Source organism: Corvus cornix, chromosome 4 (genome assembly GCF_000738735.6).
Source record: "Corvus cornix cornix isolate S_Up_H32 chromosome 4, ASM73873v5, whole genome shotgun sequence".
NCBI classification, from domain to species: Eukaryota; Metazoa; Chordata; class Aves; order Passeriformes; family Corvidae; genus Corvus; species Corvus cornix.
Genome location: NC_046334.1, coordinates 46,272,549 through 46,290,955, shown reverse-complemented (window position 1 = coordinate 46,290,955; position 18,407 = coordinate 46,272,549). Strand labels below are relative to the sequence as shown.

Sequence of the window (18,407 nt, the reverse complement as noted above, 5' to 3'; positions counted from 1 at the left end):
ACTTTATTAACTTTAGAAAACACATGTGATAAAAGCATGTAAACTTTAAAATCACTCAGAATTTACTCTTGAATTTTATGTTTGGAACAATGCTTTATTTTTTGGTATGAATAAAAACCACTGTCAAGAGACCTGAGCTATACCTCTACTGTGAAGCTGGGGAAGCTCTCTCCTACACAAAACAAATGGCATATTCAGTCTAAAGGGGCTACCTTATAACCTCAGCCAATTTCATATATACCTACCCACCCATAATATAGCCAGGTTTGGGAAATTGTTGCTTCAAACCAGCAGTGAAGTGAAGACCACAACCAAATAATGTCTGTCCTCTGAGAGAACTGGCTGTCCCTGTCTAGGAATGCAAACGCTTATTGCAAAACCAGGATTGATTTTAGGACTAATGATACTTAGGCCACACTGGAATTAGCATGTAACTTCATTAATATGAAACATCTCCCCCAAAAATCTTGTGCTGAGGACAAGCAGGATCAGTGGAGACATGTCTAACCCAATATGGCAATGCCTACACTCCACAGAATCTTGGAATCATGGGATCACAGAATGGTCTGAGTTGGAAGAGACCCTCTAGTTCTGCCATGGGCAAGGAATCTGCCACTGTCGCCTCTACTCTGTTCTTTTAAATTTAACCCAGATCTATGAGAAGAAGGAAGAAATAGCATCTAACCTCTGCCCCCACAACCAAAGATTCAGACATATCTCCAGACAAATAAAAGATGAGGAATTCCCAGTCCCTTGATTTATACACACATCAAAAAGGGAACAATACAGACTTCAGACAGCTTGTACTTCCCTTATGCAGGACTCTAGACATTAAAAGAACTCTGCATTTCCACTTTGCTCTTTACTTAAAGATTTCTCAGTTTGCTTTTCCCACAGTATTACATAACACACAGAATTTAGAAAAAGTAAAAGAAAGGTCCAGAAATCCATTTTGTGATTAAAAATACCAGCAGTTCCTGGCACAAAGAGCTCCTGTTACACCTGTGCTCAAGAGGATACAACTGATACAGCCCTGACAGGTGAAAGTTACTGCATATGGGCAGCACAGCCAGCTGCCTGTGCTGGGGCTGGGCTGCGGGTCCTCAGAGCACACCATGGAAGGCAGATCTGCTCTACAAAGCTCCCACAGAGACTTGCAGATGAAAAGAGAACGGCACAGCTGAAAAAATAGATTTTTTTATTGCTTTGTGGCTCTATTAGCATTTCTTTTGCAGACGTTTGCAGTTGCGCACAGCTCTACGCAGACATTTAGAAAACTAGATGAACAGACAGCGTGATAAAATAAATACGCTATTTTGCAGCGGGTTTTTTTTCCAAACAGCTGCCAAAAAGCCCCACCCCTAAAGCTCCCAAACCTAGCATTCTGGGAAAAGCATCTTTTTCCATTATGCTCTGGTCTATTCTTTTTCTCCTCCAATTTGTAACATTCTGCTGGAATCAGTGATGAAGAACATATGTTTGAGGTAAATTACACCCAGGAGAAATCTTGGAACTGTTACATTTAGTTTTATTACCCAAGGCATTAAGATAGGCTAGCATTACACTTATTATTTAACAGTTCCATCAAACAAGACACTGCTAATGTACTTTTATATTATTATGCATGCAAAAATTAGTATAATATTTCTTAAAACTCAATGGGTGATTAATGCACTGCATTTTCATTTTACTTAGCAGTTCCAGGATATTTTTTAGTGCTTCAATGAAACAAGGTGTAACATAAATGCAGAATGTTATTGTACAAATATTTGGGAAAACATATGTTCAGGTGACAGAAAGGTTGAGTATCCTAACACTCAACAGCCAGGAAATTGGAAGGGCTTGTGCTTCTTACACAATATAAGCTTGTGCAAGTGCTGCATCTTTAACGTATTCTGCAGAGGGCTGTAACCTAGAGTGCCTTAGGGAAACCTAGTGTGGCCAATGGGACAATTGCTTTCTTTCCACTACTGCAAATACTAGTCCAATTTTACTAGGTAACACCAAATAGCACAAACATCCCCTGTGCACCTACGGGCTGCCTCTTTTGGGGGAGATTTGCACTAGGTCTGTGACATAGTCACTTAACTGGAGATTTCCTATAGGCCTAGACTCAGGCAAGCATCAGTAAGTTTACATTTAACAAGTATAATCGGAGTAAAAGATAATTCAAATAAACCTGACTGTTGCTTTGACTGATAATTTGATCCCAAAAGACAAGTCTTCTAAAGTTTTTAAAAGGTTTTGCATTGTATTTCTCAAGTGACTCTATGGGAGCAACAAATAAAACCAAGAAAAATGTGTACTTGTCAAGACTGCACAACTTCCACGCTTTGCAGAAAAGAAGAAAGCAAAAGGCTGAGGCAGCAGTTCAGAGCCACAGCTAAGATATGGCTTTCAATTTCAATTTTAATCAACCACAGAGCCTTAGTGCAGTGTTGGGTCCAAGCTAAAAACATCAGGCACCAGGTGTATCGGGAAGCAGAGCACAAAGTCCCCTCTGTTCAAAGACACGTAATCACTAATACCTCAAAATGTAATTTAATGACTTTCTGTTTCAAGTTCCAAAATGGGTCACAAAGCTGAGAGCACCAGTCCACTTCATCAACTGCAAAGTGAGAGCCAGAGAAAGTTACTTGCTGAATATCGTAAGTCTCACTTACTTTATTAGTACTTCTTCCGCATGTGAAGAGTAACTGAAGCTATATTGTTCTAGCTCTCTGTGGTGTTCAGTCCATACAGTGAATGCAGCCATGGCTCATAGAAAATACATTACGCAATCATGAAATTGCTACAATGCACACAGGAGTCAAATGATGGTTACACGGGAAAATTATTTACTGGCATTTCTCAACTTTGAAGTTCTTGGATTTTCAGCCTATGTATTATTACTTCTGTGTGCCCTTTTTTACAGGCAACAGTGAGTTTTGCTATCTGTTGCTATAACTCAAGCTGTCCAATCATGGATTGCAGGATTTGAAACTTCAACCTGGAGGTGAGGAATGAGCCAGCAGGTGATGTCTCAAACCCACCCAGTAACTGGCACTGTTTTCTCTCCTGATACATCCCATTTAACAGTCTTCCTATTACTTACCTTGATGGACAGGTGAAAATAAAAGACCATGAACATTTTACTTCATTCTGATCATGAATGAATAATTCTAAGCATTATTGAAATTTATTTTAAACTAATTAACTTTTGTGGCCCTTTAAGAATAAAAAAAGGGTTTTCTTGTTTCTGACTTAAAAGTAAAATGAGGGCAGAACACTGTAGGTCTGGAACATGATCTGTCCAGACTTGTGGCTGTTGCTAACTTGCAGAGCTGTGCTGACTTTGTGAAAATATGCCAACCTGCATCTGCTAAAAGGAATAGTCAGTCTGTAGTTCATAGATGTTCTGCTGGTAGCAGAATACGTCTTGGCATTGTATCTGCGACTGTACGAAAAGGAGAAACAGGCACTGCTCTCTATTCCCTGACTTTCAGCCCTGCTACAAAGAGAGTCCTGCTGTGCCTTCGAAGGATTGTGGAAGGTCCTACAGATCTGACTTGCTTTGCCTTTAAAGTAGCAAGCAAGCTACCTAAGGTTCAGAGGGCTGCAGGCTGTAGAACACAGGCCTGGCAAAACAGAGGTCGAGAAGGAGTAGGTCTAAGGCTGGTCAAGTTTCAGGTCTTCCCAATTCAACTGTAAATACAGCAAATTGTGAATTCAGCAAATTCCACTAGCACTGACAAAGCAAATGGTTGGATAAATAAAGGCTTGAAAACCACCTATGGAGTATTCCTAGAAATTTCAGTTTATAATTTGCTGCCAAAACGAAACTTATTTCTGGTCATGACAATAGATGTTAATTTTCCTTCGCCCTCTCCCATGAATAACTCAAAATAAATATGACCAAATAAATAAGACCAAAAAATGCGGATGAACCAAAAAAGTATGCAAGCAATAAGTATGCAAAAAGTATGCAACACTATCACCCACTTGTGCAGATTGCACAGACATGGTTGTGCTAAAACAAAGATACAGAAATATAAGGATGTGAAGACTCTGGCTTTGTGTTAAGCAATTAATTTAATCACATGATAATGATGGGCTTGGTCTAAAATTACCTGTACTGGGTCTCTCCTCAGCTTCTCTTTGGTATTTGACTGAAGTTTTAGAGACTTAAAATCTTCACATACTTACATTAAACACAATGAGGAGAAACTGATAAAATTGTGATTTAAAACAGCTTTGATTATAGGAGAAAGGGAAAAATATGAAAACAGAGATTTAGTAATTACTACATCCCATCTAGAAGACACCACCAAAGTTGTCAGGGAAGCACCATTTAGTGGACAAGATGTGCAGTACATATTGAAAAACAGGAAAGCAAAAGCCTACAAGAAGCCTGGAACACTGTGGGCACTGTGGCCAGGAGTATTAAAATAACACCACAGTGCAAATATGACTGAGGGAGCCCATTCCTACCCTAAGTCTTTTAACTGTTACAGTATTTTACACTCAAAGCAACAGCAGACTGCTAAGACCACAGCTGTATTTTGAATTAGAAGTGTCCACAGGGAATAGTACCAGAATAACCAACAGCAGTATTATTCACTTCCCTTGAGACTCCCCACTTAGGCCCATTCTTGGCAAAGGCTTTCAATTGTACGCTCTCAACATCTTGATTTATGTTCATATGCTCCCCACCTCAAAGATGACCTGGTCAATGACCTACTCAATACTAGCAAATACTGAGAAAACTGATAGCAGAAAGAGAGATCCCCTCTGCCATGCTAAGCCATTCCTGAGCCACAGTTCATTCATTTAAAATTAAGTTTTTAACAATTACTTTTCTCTAAAACGTGATACCAGCAACAAGAGGTAAGGGCTTTCCTATTCTATGAGTGCTTATCTAAAAAAAGGCTTAGCATGCTATTTTTAAGGGCTAATGTTCATGTTGTTTCAGCAAGAAGTTCAATGTTGGTTTTAGACACATTTCTTCTTTTATGCCAGACAAGCCAGCTCCTCATATTCACAAAGCAACTGTGGTTCACTGAACATGTTTCCAGGATTAATTTTGACTTCCCAGGGTCAACTTTGCACCAATCAATGAAAGAAATTGTGGAAAAGATTACCTTACGAAAACACACAAACTTAGCCAACCTTTAACAAAAAGAACAACTTGTAGAGCTTTCATCAGACTCAGCACTCTTCAAGGACAGCCTGTCAGCATTTGGCATATATGAACACAGGAGATGGAACAAATCTACAGGAAATCCTTGTGCTTACTCATGTACTCTCAGCACCACAGACAAGTCAAGCCATTTTTAAAGACTTCTCCCAGTTCACACGTTCCCAGACATCCAATTTCTCACCACACAAGCAGACTCTTACCTGTAATTTTCTGCAACAAAGGAGGTGGTTCTGGCTCATCACAAATTGCCTTGACGAGGGCCTTCTTCACCTCTTCTTCAGCTGCATCCAGCTCTTTGCCACATTTGATTTCTCCAAACACAGAATATATGTATATCAGCAAGACAAGGAAGTCCTCACAGGTATAATCGTCTTTTGTCCTTTCGTTGTAAGACTTGATCATTGGCAATAACTGGTTCAAAACACTGGGCATTTCTGAGTTGCCGATAGTCTGAAAAACAGAAAGAAGATTGTGTCAGATTGCCTCCATAGTGCTTTTAAGTTAGGACCAGACATACTCCTGCCTGCACATCATTCAATGTTCACATTCTCAGTAGTCAGTAGATGGTGCTGTGATTTATTTGCTGCTCAGACAACGAATTTATTAGTTGTCTGCAGTTTTTTTCTTAGGGATTCATGATAGCAGCATCTTAGCACTTGAAAAGCCTACTGATTAGATCTTCTCCAAGTACCAGTATGGTGAGAGGATGAGAGCATCCATCCCTTGGTATGGATAGAAATGGTACAAAGCACAAGGTCAAACACTTGCTCTAAATTTTAGGCTTCCTCTTCGGGTCTGATTTTGTACATGAGCAGGGGGTTCAAAACTCAGCTTCCATTGACTTGCTGACATCCACATTATGCAACACCAGGGATGGCATTTAGATCCATCGTGCAGGTCTCTGCCACTCAGAGAAGCCCAGTGACTAATTGTACCATCAAACTGCCATCCTCACTGCTCACAGACACCTGCAGATGAAACTTCTACATGCTAATTTTCTGCTTTGGCTTAGCTCGGAACTCAGCAGAAGGATAAGGTGAGAAGTGGGGCCACTGCAAGGCAAACAGGAAGAACACACTGCTCTTGTATGGGGAGGGAAGTGTGGGAGAAAAGAACAGTCTTTCTCTCCTGGTGGTAACCATTGCTCAGATCCATCCAGGAGGTCTCCGGCAACACTCGTACCCTGCCTCTTGTCCTGTGATCACCCAAAAGATCCCCCTGTGAAAACCTGTGGTTCAGTTCATAGTGTACAGTGATACATCAAATCTCTTGTAATTCAAAGAGTGAAGTCTGCACACATTTATTCTTGGTAGTTACTACAGTAACTTCACACAGACTAGTCATGGTAAATAGGCACCACAGCCAATAATATACCCTTTAAATTGATTCACAACAAGTAAATAAAATACAAATCAAACATCCTAGGAAGAGACACAAGTTTATATAATAGCAAAACCATGCAATAACTTTAGGAACACAGAAACTGAAAGCTTTATCTCCTGGTGTACTCCATACAAGACTTCAGGGGGTCTGGTTGTATTTTGTTTTAGTTGCTCTTTGTCAATCTCAGAAACACTAACAAGCATCTCATAAACTATCATTTTTATATCTATACTGATCCACCACAGATCTCAGCCATTAAGAAAGCATGAATTACTTAAGCACCAAAAAACTTTTTTCCAGGCTGTGCTACAAGAAACTACACTTCTGTGGACTATTGTACCCCACCCTGGTCTTGATATACAAGTTTTGCCATGGACCAATCTTTCCTGGGACTTCAGTGTGGTCAGATGTTATGTTTCCATTTGAATACATACCTTGGAGAAGAATTTTCTAACTATTCACTAAACCTAACAGTAAGTGCAACTGCAGACTTGAAGCAGTAAATTAAAAAGCTGCAGTGGTCAAAAGCATGTGAGAGCCAAGAAGGAACATTCTGAAACCCAGGAGGGGTTGGCACCCTCTGTGTTTGGGCAGGGAGAGCTAAATCACACACGCAGTAAGTCCGAGCACTGCTCCATCTGGGAAGCAAATCTATGGGGTTTGGCACTGGTCAGGCATATGCTGGTAGCTGGGCCATCCTCAAGACAAGGCTATTGATTCCCAGATTTCAACTCAGCCCTGCCTCAGTTCAGTATTACCTCCTCTTCTTGGAAAGTGACACAAATTCTCATCTGGATGCCAGTACAATAAATAACAGGCCTTTCACATCCTAAGATGGAAAAAGACAAAGCTTCAAGGAATTAAGAAGTATGCGTCTATCATTAGGAAGCCATCTGCAATGAACAAAAGCCTAATCAGTCCTAAAAGTCTAAGAAATCAAGATAAACCTACATGTGGAGTTATTCTGGAATAGATGGCAAATTTCAGTCTAAATTAATCTGAATTCAATTTTATGGAGAGGCAAGACCTATGCCAGGTATTACTGAACATCATCTACTATCTACTGGCACATCATTTATTCCCCTCCTCCACTCCCAACACACAAACTCTACTTCACTCTACCTCTAAACATCCCATAGCATGCTGCTACACCACTGAAGATGAGCATTTTCAAAAGCTGTATTTTGCATGCACAGATTATCCACAGGCATGGAGCACTGAGGATGCACAACAGTAGAGTGAACAGCTCCTGCGTGAGGATAGCTCCTGCAAGGACACATGTACAGCATCTTTGGCAAACTTTCAAACATACATGATAAAAAAAAATCATGTCTAAACTTTCAAGGTGATTTACTGTAGGGCAGGCTAAAACTCAACAACTTCAAGTAAGAATTGCCACCTCTTATCTTCAAAGTAAAAATGAAAGAGGAAAAAAAATTAAAGAGCCGTAATAAACCATTAACTTCAGAATGCACGTAGGGTCTTTCTGGGGTATGAACTTCTCTGGAATGTTTCTCCCCTTATCTCTTGGGAAATGGCACCACAGAGGACTTCAAATGGAATGCCAAGTTTCAGAGGCTATTTTGTCCAAACAGGCCAGTTGGACTGGACCGTGCATGAAAAGAAAGGGACTTGCAACCTCACTAGAGAGCATCACTCCACAGGGAGCTGGGAAATTTGCCTCAAACAAAATCCACTGGCAGACTGTCATTATCTGGCCACCTCTGATGATTTAGGGGCTCCCTGCACTGCCCAACAATCAATCAATTACCCTGATTGAACAGCCCTAGAACACAAGTTTTAAAAATGTAACTACCCATGACCCAAATTTCCTGCTGGTTATGTTGGCCTCAAGTTAGCCCCATTTGTCTATCATCAAGGGAGCCAATAAAAACAATAAAAACAGGTCAGTTCAGAGCCTTCCAAAGGCTGTATAAAAACATCAATGCTGCTTAATGCAGAGCCAGCTAAAAGGCCCAAGCTCTAACACTTTCTGCTCTGTTGCATTGTTTGGACATTTTAATACTCTAATCATATATTCTCTAGAATTCAGGGAGAGTTTGTGACAGATTTTTGTTGTTTTCCTTCTCTTTTCTCCAGCCTCCTCAGTAATTTATTTTTAGAACTTAAGCCATGTAATAGTTTGATGTCCCTAAGGGTAAATAAACTGATGTCACTTTGCTGATTTTTGCAAAAGAGCTGAATTCTGGCAGATGGGAGAATAGTGAAGAAAGTACAAACATATTTTTTGGGGGGCTTTAAACACTGAATATGACACTGTGCTTCAAAATCTTATTTAAAATCTTATTTATAGGATCTACAGGAATTAGGAGGAAGTGTAATAACCCAAGAAAAAAATGTTTTGCAATTTTGTGAGAGGTATTATTTTCAGTATTAAAAAACCCTGTAAGAATCTAAAGCCATATGCATCATTAGACTTATTTTACAAAATAGAAAACAGAGTGAGTTTGGGAGGAAGAGGAGGGTCAGAGTTTACTTGAATTAACACGTGTCCCTGACAAAACTTAGAAGAGAACTGAGTACTCTAATCCCTGTGCTTCCAGCCCAGTGTCCGAAACCCATCATTAAAAATATTAAAGCGAAAATCAACTTCAACCAAGTGGAATTTATTTTCTTTTAAAATCCAGGAGGAAGAAGGAGATAAATCCTTAGAGACTACTTCACTATGTAAATATTCTAGCGGCTTTCCATTTAGGAAGCAAAACATGTTTAATTCCTTCAGAGGTTACATGAGTTAAACAGAAATTTTTGGAATGGGAATCACAGAGCTTTATACAAGTGAAGAATTTTATTGGGGAAAACCAAAACTAAAAAAACAACCCCAAAACACAGCTGCAGGTAAAACCAGCAGAAGAAACAGTGGGAACTCACAAGTCCTTGGATAATTTCCTGCCCCATGCTCCTGGACTGGCCTATTTATTAACAGCTCCTTCTATTGACAACTTAGGTGGGAAAAGAGATGTGGAATAAGCAGCTTTCCAATGTTACCCTATTTGATTTTTCATGGTTTACCTGGGTTTGACTGTTTGTGGTTTGTGATTTTGCTACACTGCACATTAACTTCCCCACTGTCCAGACAGAGGCAAGAACATTCTAGCTGCTAAAAGAGACAATGGCACCAAAGGAGGACCTCGTGGTTATGTGAAACTGGCTCAGATCCTTTGATGGTGATAGATCTCTGCAGCAATAGTCATTTTAGTGAAAACAACAGGCGCTGCCAAGCTAAGGAGGAGTCCTTGCTGCCTGCAGTGCTCAGCTGCCCATAAATCATATGCTGCAGTTCTGCTACTCGCTGTTTTACACTGTTTGGCCATCTGAGATTTGGGGTTGATTGCACAAAATTTCCATATGGGTGGGAAGATGTCTGTACTCCCTGCAAAACAATTATTTCATGTATTTAGTATTTATTAAATGGCCTACGGGTGACTAGTGATCTGACACAATAAATCAGTTAAGTATGATCTTACCATTCAAATTATGATTTGCCATATGAAGCTCTAGAAATCCTTATAATTATTGACTTAGGCAGGTTTTGATAAAAATGTACCTCTGCTTTGTCTTCTCTTTACATATTTGCAGAATATGTAAAAATATTCAAGAAAAAGCAACCCAGAACACAATAAAAAAAAAATCTTCTTCAAAGTATCCCACCCTCACCATTAGGAAACACTTCAATCTGTGTATGTCAAAATATAGAGCATCCATTTATGAAGACAGGAAATTTTAGATAACGAAAGTCCACTGTCTATATAGTTCCTTTTGCAGGAAGTAAAGTTTTAGTCTCAAACTTATGTTTCCAGCTGGGGAGGGGCTGACAAAGCCTCTCCTCACAGTGAGAATGAGCAAACTTTGGCCTTAGGGGAAAGCAGACAAACCATTGAGTCAACTCACAGCAGATTGAGAGTGGAGCTGTAAGATGCTGGCAGTAAATGGCTGCTTCCAGTAAAAAAAAAAAGAGTAAGCCATAAAGATCAGGAGAGACATCAATTGCCTTTTGCTGGGGACCAAAACAGCTTTATGACTTGCCCCTGCCAATACCAAGAGACTGCATCTTCCTCTCTTTAACGGCACTGTCTATTCACTTGATAAACGTTACAGAAACCCACCTAGAATACGCATATAAAGAAAACAGTGGAGAACTAAACTGCTAGTGAGAGACACAGGAAACAGTAAAAGAATCTAGGACCTGTCTCCCCTGTCATTACTTTAATGATTCTTCTGTCTTTAATGAAATATCCCTACAGAGCCCAATCGATCTCCTGTCCTCTTTTCCGCATTTATCACCCACTCTGAACACTGCCCAAGGAGCTATGTTCTCAAAACTGTAGAGACAATTTTCAGGCTCTCCTTGTAGAGAGACAGTATCTTAAAATTTTACTGTAAACAAATAAATGAAAAAGAGTAAGCTTTCCAGAAGCTGTATTTAACCTGGCTCATGCTGTCAAAGATAGATTCACATTCATCCTACGTCCATGCTCTCACAATGAGACTTCATTCTCACCTTCCACTGACCACAGCAGCCTCTTACTTCTGCACCTGCTGGAGTGTTTCTGTGACTGTGCATTAAAACAAATCATTTTAACCATACTGGTTGTCTGCTTGGGTTTACAGCTTGGCCAGAGAAACACACTAGTTGTGAAGGACAAAGATTGGACTGCCTCCTTATGCAACAGTGCTGGCTTGAAGCCTAGATGAACTAGAATTTAAGGCTGCCAACAGATAAAAGAAAATTATATAAATAATCACCTGCTCACTGGATGACTTCTTCAGTACACTGTCATATGGTCAGATGCTTAATTACCGTCTATCAGTCAACACAACAGACACCAAAACTCCTTTGATACACCTGATGAATGTCTGTCCAGGATGTTAGCAGTTACTACCAAACACAGTGACAAGTCAAAGGCAAGAAGAATTTACTGACAACATAAAACTTTTTAAAAGCACAGCATTTGTCAGCTCTTCTGGTCAGAGATAATTTTTTTAATGTGTCTTGCATAATTCCAAAAACACAACACTGACACTTAACAGCTAATATGTGATAACAACACAAGTATTTAAAACAAGCTCTTCAAGCCCTATCATTTCTAAAACCAAAACAAAAGCAAAACCCAGGACAGTTCTTTCTGCCAGTAACTCCCTAGCCTATGATCATGACCTAAGCAATTGGATTCCATCTACATCCCATAGCCAAAGTAGTATATTCCAGTATTTTTCTTTAACCTAATATGCTTAGGACATAAAATAAACTGTATTTTGGACACCATAATTAAGATTTCTTCTTAACACGTTTCTCCTGTCTTTACTGAGCACCACAGTTGCTTGACAACAATTTCCTGGTTTTAATCAGCTTACAACTTCTTCAGTTATTTTTGTTTCTTCTGCTACAACAAGCAGATTCTGTCACTATGTCAGTACTGCAAGACTTATACGTACATTTTGAGAGAATTCAAATGCCCACTGATATCTCATCTTCCACAGCACCAAAATCACCTCATCACAGTGAATTATGCTGTTGGGCAATATATCATTACATCATATGGTCCGGTTTTTCCCTCTCTCTTTGGAGATCATCTACATGTACAGCTGTGTAAAGATATTTTAATGGGTTCATGGGGGCTCAGGAGCAACAGTGTACTGAAAAAAGGATATTTAATAAGTCTAGATTTTAATAGACAAAGCTCTGCAAGGATAAGGAGAATTTTACTTAAATCACCTCATGTCTGACATAAGAGACTCATCAGCAGGTTAAAAAGGGAATACTTCCAACCTACTCAGTCAAAGCTTTTAGCTGTGATAGCTTCTACAGACAAGCTTGGTAAGAACACGAATCAGCACAGCAAAAACAGTGTCAGAAGAATGAAAAAGGAATACAGGCACAGTCCAGATAAAACCTGTATCAGAAAAAGATCTTGGTGCTATGCACATCAGGATTTTTTGTGTGTGGTTTCTGACACTGTTTGTTTCTGCAAGTCTTAGAGAAAATTGCCAGAAGATGGTAGGGGTTCAAAATGGAGAAAAGGGCACAGGGATAACATAATATCCTATCAGGCTAAAACTCCTATCAACTTTGAGGAAAACAATGGGAAAGTATTCAAACACTATAAAGCAAGGGATAAAAAACTAGAGGGACAGAAAACAAATAAAAAGGGTATAAATCACAAAAATATAGTATAACCAATTTGGTCATTCAATAGTGCAGATCATGTCTGCAGAAGAAGGAGATTCAGTCCCAGGAGATGACTGCTGAAAAAGATTCGAGAGATGCTCAGGACAAAGAAAAGGATTGAATGCCTGCTTAGATCACTAGGTATAATCCTTCAGGTTAGAAAAATAGATGACCCAGTAGAGAGAAAAGGTCTAAAAAGTCATGAGTGGACTAGAGAAGGCAGGTAGGGAAAAATTGCTCACTCTGTCTCAACACAACAACTAAGAGGCAATAAATGAAGCTGGTAAAAGCCAGTTCAAAGAGCAAATTAAATGTAGGTAGTTCCTTGTGCAATTTGCTCAGACGTGGAACATCTTGCCAAATGCTATTGGGCTGCTAAATTCTTACTTGGGCTCACAAAGGAGATGGGAAAACTCACAGGGGAAAAAATTCCATCAAATATTAGTAAATACACAGAAACCACAACTGTTACAGAACTCATAATGATTGGAACAGTGAGAGTATCATATAACCTTGTCCTCTTCTCTTAATCTTCTGTAGGCAGCTGCTCTTGAGTAGAAGTGAACTTTTTTTTTGTTAGAGAAAGCAAACTAGCTCAGCTGCCTTTTTGATCCAATCCATAATAAACATACCTCAAGGCCATGGCAAAAGGACCAATGTAACTATGAAATACAGTATCCATGGGACAGAAGTAGGACAGCAGGTTTATTACACTATGTGGCACTGTCAGGATTAATTCCTATATATTGTGCCCAGTCCTAGAGTCCACATTTCTAAGAGGATGTGAAAAACTAAAGATAAAATTGAAAGGAGTTATAAAACAATTGAAAGGCTAAATTTCTTCAGAGTGAGAGACAGTTCCTTATCAAAAGGAAGAATAACAGTTTACATATGTCTCTTCGGACACACAAAAATTTCAGAGCATCAGACAGCTCTTGAATCTAGTCAAGAAAGGCACATGAGGAACAAGGGAAGTTGAAATTATGATTTTTCCAGTTCTCAAGTTGGTGGAGATACTCTGTGGTGTGCACATTTCACAAAGACTTTTGAGGGTGAAAGGGCAGAAAACAAGCAGAAAGCAAGGACTCAGTGGTTTCACGCAGTAGAACATTGTGTTAAGTGCATCTGGTGAATAAAACTATGAGCTGTTTAGCACAGTTCTTGATTGCAGTGAAAGAAACTATGAACTGTGATGGAAAAATACTTCAGAAATAGCAGAAAGGATGAAGGCAATACATGCTGTGAAGGCTGTAAGCAGTGAGTCATAAAAGGAGACTGACAGTCAAAACAAGCCCATCTTGTGCTTTTCCTCCACATTCTTGCCTTTTCTATCATCTCTTTTCTCTCAAACCTTCATTTTATGCATCGTGCTTCACTCCTATGCCAATCTAACATCAGATGTTCCAGAAACTCCTCAGGGCTGCAGGAAAACCTCCAGACTTGTGGTGATGGGTCAGATCATGGTGGACACTGGTACCAGAAATGAAAAATGAGAGCTGGGGGCAAGGGTAAAATGGCAAACCAGCCCTATCAAGCGAAAACCAAAAGGAGTTTGGAGCCCGCAATGACTGTTTGAGTCCATTTGAAAGACATTTGTTTTCTAATTGCCATTGGCTTTTTGTGTTTAAGTGTGTTATCTTACCATCAGACTTTTTAAAATAAATCCAGTCAACTTCTGCCCCTACAAGTTTGATATTAACAGACAACCCGGATATCGAACATACACTGCCACAAGCCACAAAGCCAGTTTGCACTAAAGCATCACACAAATCAAGATTTCAGCTAAGGTTGGGCCAAACATATACCTGATATCTTTTAGTGATTCTTAGAGATCATACTATTACACAAAACACACAGAATAAGGGTACTATCTTGACCAAAACACACTCCATTTTTGAATCCCTGAGATTCAACTTTCTGTTGGCTATTTCAGTGGAAATGGATACAGATCTGAGCAAAGCAGCATTCTCTCTCCCTATCCCTTCTATTTTGCTCCTTTATTTTTTCAAAAAGTGGCCAAGAAACTTGGTGAAAATCTACCACTAAGACAAACATACCTACCAAAAACTGTTGGAATTTACCAAAGCACTAGTAACTGAAACTCCTATGTGCCAAGAAACTTGAAAGACATTTAAAACATCAACTTACATGAGACAGTGAGTTTGAGACTAGATGCCAGATCATGTTGTTATAGGAATTTAAACAGTAGCTAATTTGAAAGTGTTTTGCATTGTGTTTGAAATATTTTACACCTTGGTATGCAGATAGACAAGGACATAATACATAAAAATATATGGACATGGGAGGTTTGCAGAGGAGATCCCACTGCTGTGTCCATAGCCCCAGCTGGAAGCACAGGAAGGAGACACAACGGCAACACAAAGACATGTGAAGGCAGATTATCAGTCCACTGCAAAGCACCACAACTGTTAATCAGTACAGTAAATGTTATCACAATAGAGTACTGACATTTCTAGCCCTTGTACAAGGCTCACTATGCTTCAAGCAGGATTCAGGCTTTCATGGTGATTAAAGGCAGATGTCACATGTATAAGTAAGTTTATAACTTAGGAATGCCTGGTTCATTTTTGTGTGTGGAAGGAATCTTTCATTCACAGGACATCTTCACTGGAGGATGCTCACAGTGGCATGATTTGCACGAGGAAGAACATTTTTTTCCCCCTCTTCAGGCTGGGGAGAATAAAAAAAGGTTAATTATACAACCATACCTCATTCCATTCTATGAAATGTATCAGGTTAAAACCTTAATTTTCCTGTCCAGTTTTCTATTACCATGAAAACCTAATCAGGTTACCATCTTTCAGAGAGCAGCAGATGGCAGAACAGTGATACTTCAAAGAAAAGGACAATTTTTTCCCTATAAATGTTTGAACTGCAGCAACGACGACTACTCAGCATTTATCTAATATTAAACATCAAGTGAAATACAGGCATAGGCAAAATGATAATTATGGTGAAACACTACTGAAATCCCACTTTTCTTAATCTTCTCATCCCATCTTGGAAATGCTTTCCTGCTCTAGAAGCTAATAGTTCTCTCTTCAAGCACAATTTAATTCAAGTGCCTACAAACTGTTTCTTCAGTTCCCTAACTGAGCAGGAATCTTCTGTGCTGGTATTCATCTGCAGTGGTGAGCAGGCTGCACAGCCAGGGCTGGGCACACCTGTGAGTGGGTATATGAATTTTTAGGATGCTTGTTATTAGAGAACACAGCAACACTTGCTTGCCAGTCATGATGTTCTTTGCCTCTTGACCCATGTGTCCTTCCTTTGGTTGGCATGTGGCAAGTCCTCTCCTCTTTTGGTTCCTTTCAGTGTTCCCATCATCCCTGCATGGAGCCAGGCCAGCTGGGTGGCACTAGCAGTGGTTTTGCTGTTGGCTCCTCTCTCTGGGTGGAAAAGACGTCAGACTGCTTTCCCACTGCCAGCTGCAAGGGCCATGTGAGGGCATCCTGGCTGCCACGGATTGCTCCTGCCACACCTCCTCCCCATCCGTTCGTCCAGCATGAACTACTAGAAAAACAATCCCACTTTTTGTCCCCCTGGGACTTCCCTCCCACTCAGCCAAACGCCTGAGTCAGCATAGCTATCCCTCATGATATCCCATTTGTGCATAGGGAGATGACTGGAGCATAGGACATCTGGTCCCAATATCTAAAAACACTTAAATCATGCATGTCATTCCAAACATTTAAGGACTTCAGAAGTTTTCAGTTACTTTCATATATATTTCCTAGTTGCTTCATGCAGAAAGCATTTCTTATGTTCCAAGTTTCACTCTGAAGATCTGGGCAAATGTATATTCCACCTCATTTTGAGGAGGAAAAAAAACCCCCAGCTTTAAAGATAAGACCAGACCTGTCTTAAGTTACTTCTATGTTAACTACTTTTTAAAAAATTATTTTAGAAGACTATCAAAACGCCCTGAAATACAACACAATTCAGATTCCATTAACAGGCAAAAAAAGGTGGTTATTATGTGCAATGTAAAAAAAAACCCCAAACCTATCCAACAAACAAAGAAAAACCCCACAAATTCAGCTGTATATGCTAGAAGGTGAGGTTCCAAGATATTTTTCAGTTAGTTACCCATTGTGCTTTTTGGTAGCAGAGAAAGAAGTCATGGTCAGCACTAGACTGATCCTCTGGAGATCAATGCTCAGCTCCAAGTCCAAAAGTGAGCTTCTTGCTTTTATACACCTGTAAGCAGTGGTAGCTTCCCATGCTACCAAATGTTAATGTGAGTGCTCTGATAGCCTGATGCTGAGTCCTGGGTATAAGAAATAACATTCAGTGTAGCTAAGAATTCCCTTTACAGCCCCCACCTGCACTGTGAGTCATGGTACACTGACACCAATACAACAGAGGCACACTGGAGCCTGCTGTAACCTATTTAGTATGAGCATCAATGGCCATCAAGCTGTCACACGATAGAGCTCATTATCAACTGGCTGCTTCTTTCAAAAGCCAGTGTAGGTATGTCTATGTATCTCACAGTCTCTCTTGCACAGCTCTTACAAGAGAGAAAAGACAGCATTTTGATATAATTCCTTTCCTTCTTATCTGGCTCCCCACACCTCAGGAAGGGAGTGCTTCCAACCTTTACCACTGTAGCATACTCATACCACTATAATAGCAAAAAAATCCAAATTTCTTCTTAAAGAACTACTAGAAAATTCTTAACTCACTCCACAGCACCAAAAGCTTCCACTTTTCTAACAAGCCATCTGTCAGTATGCTCCCAGGACATGACAATCAGACATTTGGGTCATAAGTGATATTCCATATGGAGACACCATCGCAGCAAAAAAAAGGAGGTGTGAGACACCTTAGTTTGCTGAGAGAATCCAGATGACCTTAGTTATATATTATAATGCACAAAATACTTTAAATCATTTATCTGAGTCTTGGATCGTATTTTGGAAGGCAGACTAGGATTACAAAGCTCTTTTAGACACTGTTTATTAACATCAAAATGAACTATGAAAAGCACTTTCTGTTAAATCCAGGATCTGAACAACTCTTATAACGTACTCTAAATACATTAAAATGGCATTGCAACAGCTAGAAATAAAATTTTCTTATTATTAAAAATAAATTTTTTCATTGCACTAATGCATGTTTAATCCTTCTAAAAAGAGACTTTCAAAACAACATCATCACAATTAAAATACCCATAAATGTTACAATGCGAGTAGCACTCCAGTCGTCACCTGGGACCCTCACATCCCACACTACTTCTAGTTTTCCTGGAGCAAACATTTTGATCTTCCCAGCAGACAGTACTGCAGGCCCCAGCAAAGATCACATACCCCACAAAATTTCTGTGCTACTGTTTAAGAACAGCAACATCCACCAGGGAAGGGGGTGGGTGGAGATAAATCTAGTCACAGTTGTTTCTCTTGAAAATTTCACCTTTTTTTTCTTTTTTTTTATAACTACTAAAAAAACCTAAACTAGTCTCAGGACAATCTCTTCTCCTGCCTACAAATAATTTCCCTCTGCCACCTCAGTCATCGCCACTTTTGTCAGACCCCAGCAAACTACTGGTTGGTGGTCTCACTGTTGTACCCTGAGCTGTATTTTAATTAGTAAGGGCATTGAAAAAAGATCAGTGTACAGATATTGACGAAT

General features: G+C 39.7%; 1 protein-coding gene across 1 annotated transcript in view; it reads right to left on the bottom strand.

Moving 5' to 3' along the window:
* SCFD2 (sec1 family domain containing 2) overlaps positions 1 to 18,407 on the bottom strand; it is a 195,733-nt gene that overhangs the window by 104,264 nt on the left and 73,062 nt on the right. Inside the window, 1 exon segment of the mRNA XM_010402156.3 lies at positions 5,380 to 5,629. Within this exon segment, the coding sequence (XP_010400458.2) occupies positions 5,380 to 5,629 (250 nt within the window).